Below are 6,187 nucleotides of genomic sequence, written 5' to 3'. Positions count from 1 at the left end.
CTATTGAGATGGTGTTGAATGTTTTAGTATGATTATTTAACATGGTGGAACAATTCATTATTTTAGTTTGTGTATGAAAAACATGATATCAATTTTAAATAATACCCCATGTTATATTTAGGATTTAACACAACTGGAGATGGCTTTGCAAGATTTTTGGCTCGGCTCATTTTTTTTATCGACAATTTGTTTCCTTATCTTTCTTACATTAGCCGATAAAATTATTTTATCGACTTTTGGAATGTCCTTAGTTGGGTTCCTTTCTTATCCTAAATAATTTTTTTGGATCTGTGTGCAAAGATGTTTATTCAATTCTTATGGTTAATTTGTTTGGGATTTATTTTTAAAATTGGATTAAATGAATAGAAACACACTAACAGAACTTACCAGTTTTTCCATGTTTTTTTTTTTTTTGCTATTTGCAGGGCACTATGATACATGGCTCGGTCAATGGTGAATGGACAGAAAATTTCCAAGTTGATTTCTATATATCTATTTAATATATTTGAATTCCAATTTTTTAGCTTTAATTAATATATTTTGAGACTACTCGTCCATTATACGAGCTTGAACACTTATAGATATACAAGAAGTGATAAAATGACACAACGGTATCCTTCTTTTGTTTTTTAATGGTTTGGTTTTGGCCTTTTGGTAACCTTGGTCATGAATTTAGATGCTAAATTAATTTTTTTTATTGTAGCAAAAAGAAACAAATGAAAAGTAAAATAACAGAATAACTACACATATAGTGGATATAGACATGTATTACAAATTTAAAATGGCAACATTATATCACTGTCTTATTTATAAATTCACCTACAATCACTTCACTTATATAATACATAAATGGTAAAAAGTTACCATTTTTATTCGAGTTATCCGAAAAGAGCAGTTTTTGATGCACTTGACGTTAAGGTATATGAATCAAAGTATCAAACGGATGAAAAAAATAAAAGGAGACTTTTCTCTTTGATTGTTACATTTAGTTTTGATTCTTATATATGAATTAGCCGTGATCACTTAAACTTTGTTCTTTGACAAAATAACCATCGTCTAAGTTAAAGGACATAGAGGGGTGAAGGCATTTTTTTGCAACACAAATTCGATGATATATCTGGTAATCTAGTATACTTGGTTTAAGTGCATCAAAATAAGGCGCATTCACTATATATAAGAAGTTTTTTAGACTAATGAAGGTAAAGATTAGAGATACGTGATATTGTGATAACACCACAATGATTTCTCCACATCCTACGTGTAACAACAGTGACAGTCTAGACCCTAGGCAAGAATTAGCCCCTAAAACAATTATATATCAATCAATTATATACTCGTATGACTTATGAGTAATGAAAATATGTGTTTTCTAGATACTTAAGTTTAACTATAAAACTTTTAACATTTTAATTTCTTAATCTAAAAAAAATATAGAGGTCCAATTACTAATCTATTATATCATAAATCCCTAATAAATATTAAAAGAATTAATATGTGAATAGTTTTATACATAAACTTATGTATCTAACAGTAATAATGTAATATATATAGAAAAAATTAAGAGTAAAGAATGAGTGTGATAACCATGGTTTAATATAGTTTACATACTTATCTAAAATAATGTGAAAAAGAACATTTTTAATAGATAAAGAGTATTAAATAGAAAATGTAACAAAAGTTTGTAGCGTTTCTTGAACAGTTTTCTTCCTCAGCCTCACTTTAGTATAAGCTCCATTAGAACCCATAGAAGATCTATCTTAAACATGTCTTACATTGATATTTTTAGGCTGCCTCATTATATTTATTATATTTTTAAGAAGATTTATCATTTTCCTTTTAAAAATTGTCTTAAAACCTTTGTCTTATTCTAAAGCTTGGGGGTGTCCTTGCAATTATTATATTATATTACGAAAATAGAATATACTAAACGTATGGTATTGTCTAAGGAAAAAAAATCGTCTATAATACTCATGATGTATTATATTGTATGATGTATGACAAACTAAAGCTAAATTAATAATAAAGGTATAAAGTTATTAATAGTTTAATCTAAATATATAAACTAGTACTCGTACATGACAATGACTTCATAACTAACATTCGTAACACTAAATGGTTATATTGCTCAATTAAATTGTACTATTGGGAAACAATAACAAACAGCCATCGTGACTACAAAATAAAAAATTAATAATCATTATCATGGTAATTGATTTGCTAGTGTATGACACGTATTTGTTAAATTAATTACTCTAATGTTAGCACCAATTGGACACTCCCTTTAGAGTTAATTAAGTTTTGATAGGGAGCCACAAGTCCACAACTACCACTTGTGTACAAAAAAGAAAAATAAAAAACACATTAAAAGTTGTAATCTGTGACACATTATATTTAATCACTTTTTGATAGGTAAAACGTGTACATATATTAATATTAAAATATCATATAAATAGAATATGACATTTTTAGGTGTTTTATCAGTTCAGTTAGAACATCACATTGTCTTCATCAATGTCATCTATTAGCCATTGTTAAAAATGGTCAACCGAACACCATATGATAGCATACAATAATATAGTAGGGGAAATATACGGTAAAAATTGTACTGTATTTATACTGTCTTGTATTGAAATAAACATAATGTTCTTGAATTTGATTATAAAAAATAAATAAAGAAAGAAATAATTGAAAGTAATGTCAATTTCATTTCAAATCATCCAAAAAAAATGGAGAGAATTTTTTTAAAACAGTATCATCTTAAAAATTCTTCCATTTCTTATCATTTAATTTTATTTTCATCCATAAGGAAACTCAAAAATACAACTTATTTTGTAATTTTTTGTTTTATTTTCTTTCAGTCAAACAACTCAAGAACACAACAATGTAAAATATAATATAGATTCTGAACTGATTAGAATATATTGATCCCTAGTTTTTCTAGTATAAAACTGTTTTGTTCCGAACCAAAATGAATGCGACACACAACAGCTTGGTGGTCTGCATTAAATCACTACTCAAATATTTGATCACCAGGCAACATTTTTATTCACATTTTACTTAGAGTTGTCAGGTCATAAACTTTTAGTAAAAATCAATAATTACTGGAGATAAAATGGTACTCGTAGAATTAATCACTGATACGTTCTCAATTGTATCTATTAAGGCCTGTCCTTATAGTTGCGTCTCCAGGCGTCCGATGCGCGGCCGGGGAGAGCCGCTATAAGCACGAGTGCGTCTTTGTATGCGTTCCGGTCGTTTCTCCCACATCTGAACGCGCATTTTGGGGCTTGAAGTGGGGTCCGCTGCTCCATTAAGTAACGAAATTTAAAAAAAACACAAATTAACTCTCATATGGTGTGTGTGTGTGTGTGAAAATCGTGATGTGCATATGTACATATGAAGAATGATGGTATATAGAATTTGAGTGTGTGTAAAGGTGTGTGTGATCTATGTAGTATATATATATAGGTGTATATATATATTTCAAAGGAAGAAGACGATGATGTGTACTCAGTAAAATTTATATAAACTTTTCGTTTTAACCCCTCAACCTTTAGTTATTTACGAATTAATTTTTATAGTTTTAAAATTTTACCTTTAAACCCTAACATTCTATCTAAATTTTGTTTAAAATTGTATAAATTTTGTTATTATTATTAATAAAAGTTTTACTTAATTTGTTTTTAATTTAGTTTTATTTTGTGAAACAGAAAAATGGAATAATTAAATAATAGATAAATAGTGGAAGAAGTGGGTATTATAAGGAGGGAGGTGTTCTTGGAGAAAGAAACTTGATGAATAGTGAAAGAAGTGGGTAAGAAGTAGGGAAGAAGTGACTCCTATAAAGAGAGGCCTAAGCACAACAAAGTAAAAGATACAACATCTCCGAGCTATGAAAAAATGCAAGAAGTCTCTTAATGATATTAGTAAATTCTGTATCTTGAATGATGAGGCCTATCCTTATAAGGCCTACTTCTTCCCCACTTCTTCCGCTATTCATCAGTTTTCTCTCTCCAATAACACCCCCTCCATATAATACCCACTTCTTCACTATTCATTTACTATTTTATTATTTCATTTTTTTTACACAAAATATTAAACAAACACATTTTATTATAATTAAACACACATTACATTATAATAGAAAACATAAAACAAATACATGGAAATTAAACATTACATCCTAAAAACACATATTAAACCTAATAATTAAAACACATTTAATCAAAAAACACAAACTACATATCATTAAAATATGGCCCGTACTTATCCATGAGGTTTTTGCGCGTAGTCCTGACCTGCTGCAACTCGTCTTCGTCTATGCCGGTTGGAATTGGCTGCTGCAGAAGCTTAAACACCGCCCTGACCTTCTTTCGAAAGCGATCATCCATTCTCATTTTCCGCTCTTCCTCTATCCTCCTCCTATCCTCCTCAATTTTTTTGGCTTGCTCTTCTTGCAACATGAGCATTAGATCAAGGGTGTTCAACGCCTTTTCTGACCCAGTCGAACCACCACGACTATAAGTGGCATCTGTGCCACTAGACATTTTCCGGCTAACATTACGACCCGGTGGTCTCCTAATTGGGTCGTCTTCAAACAACTGGTTCAAAGCCACATCCGGTTCCACACTCGGACTAGCCCGAATGTGTCCCTCATCCTCACCCAAATCAACAAAATCAGCTGCATTTCTTTTGGCAATACTATGGTCTTGCCAAAATGCGGGACACTCTTTCAGCACATCATAACAATCCTCATATGGAAATCAATGCCCATGAGTATCTACAGAGATTTCATGAGCTGTCTTATACATTTGTCTGTCATCTGCACCGCTCTGGCGGCCTTGATCTACCAATCTCTTCAAGATTGCTCCATACAACTTGGTGGTTCTTTTGATCTTGTTCCATTTGCCTTGTAGTTGGCTTTTGTTGCGCTCTCCCGCTGGCCGGTTTTCGTTGAACTCCTCTATCACTTTGGCCCAAAACATAGTCTCGTCTTGGCTTATCCCCACAATCGAGTCTTGTGAAGCATTTGTCCACGCCTGAGCCAACAAAATCGCCTCCTGATTTGACCACTTCAACTTATCCGCTACAGCAACCCCTTTTTTCGTTAACCGTTTGGGTGGGGCAGGAACTTCTTCCACTTCTTCCTCGACAGAGGCGACACTAGTTCGTGCCGGTTGAGACGAAGTCTCACCTATAGGCCTCTGGAATTGAGGAAGAAGTGGATTATGAAATTGTGGGTTGGTAGCTTGAAATTGATTAAATTGTTGCATTAACATGAACTGTTGAAACTGTTCATTAAACAGTGACGAATTCAACAAATAAGTAAAAGATAGGTTCATAGCACCAGAGCTGGTAGATGCCCCCATCATATTAGAAGACGACATGGACGGGGGAGATCCCACTGGAGCAGAACCCCCCAGAAGCAAATTGTCAAACTCATCGATAGTGTTTTGGAACGGGTTTTGGTTTGTGTTTTTGTTTTTTGTTTTGGTTTTTGTTTCTTCTAGGCATGGTGGATGAATTGAGTGAGATTAAGAAAATATGAATTGAGAGAAATGTGGAATAGTGAAAGAAGTGTGAGATGGTGAAGATGTGAAAGAGGTGTGAAGAAATGGTGGTTTAAATAGGAAAAAAAAAAACAAGAGGAGCATGCCACTTGAATTCAAATGCAACGGCTACTTCAAATTTATTTATTTTTGTCGTTTATGGCTTCATAACACGCGGACCCCACTCGAAACCCTCCAACCGTGCGTCTGAAAATGGAGGAAACGACCAAGACGCAGCCTCGGACGCCGCCGTGCTTATAACGTCTTCCCGGGGGCGTGCATCCGACCCCGGGAAACGCATGTATAAGCACAGGCCTGATATAGACAAGTTGATTTTAGAATATAACATATTTTAATTAGGTTTTCCTATTAAAGAGTGTTCAAAGACTAAATAAGGTTATGTTTGTTAATGAACTTAATCAAAAATATTTAATTCATCTCTAAATATATATAAAAGAAAACCTTAATTTCAAAATGGAGAAGTTTAAACCCTTAGATGAAGCTTAACCTTTAATTAGAATCATTAGATCAAAACACTAATGTTATATACCTTTTATAACTTTTTTAGATCTAATTTAATAAATTTAGATATAGCCACTAATTATGGAAAGTAATTTCCTACATCTTATTAATAATAG

General features: G+C 32.3%; 1 protein-coding gene across 1 annotated transcript; it reads right to left on the bottom strand.

The window, feature by feature from the left end:
• Window positions 1-4,238: 4,238 nt before the first annotated feature.
• Window positions 4,239-5,369, bottom strand: LOC122609159. The gene is made up of 2 exons (XM_043782216.1): window positions 4,829-5,369; window positions 4,239-4,729 (listed from the first exon to the last, which is right to left on the bottom strand). Exons 1-2 carry the CDS (start codon window positions 5,367-5,369, stop codon window positions 4,239-4,241), a joined length of 1,032 nt encoding a protein of 343 aa, XP_043638151.1.
• Window positions 5,370-6,187: the final 818 nt, after the last annotated feature.

The sequence above is a fragment of the Erigeron canadensis genome, chromosome 7 (assembly GCF_010389155.1).
Source record: "Erigeron canadensis isolate Cc75 chromosome 7, C_canadensis_v1, whole genome shotgun sequence".
In the NCBI taxonomy this organism is placed as follows: domain Eukaryota; kingdom Viridiplantae; phylum Streptophyta; class Magnoliopsida; order Asterales; family Asteraceae; genus Erigeron; species Erigeron canadensis.
The sequence above is the reverse complement of the archived record's forward strand: the minus strand, read 5'-3'. Positions and strand labels throughout refer to the sequence as shown.

Excerpts from the sequence above, each read along its gene's own strand:
- LOC122609159 (XM_043782216.1), bottom strand. The coding sequence starts at position 5,369 with ATGGGGGCATCTACCAGCTCTGGTGCTATGAACCTATCTTTTACTTAT. Across the intron at positions 4,730-4,828 it reads AGATCAAGGCCGCCAGAGCG|AGTGTCCCGCATTTTGGCAA; the intron begins GTGCAGATGACA and ends ATGTGCTGAAAG.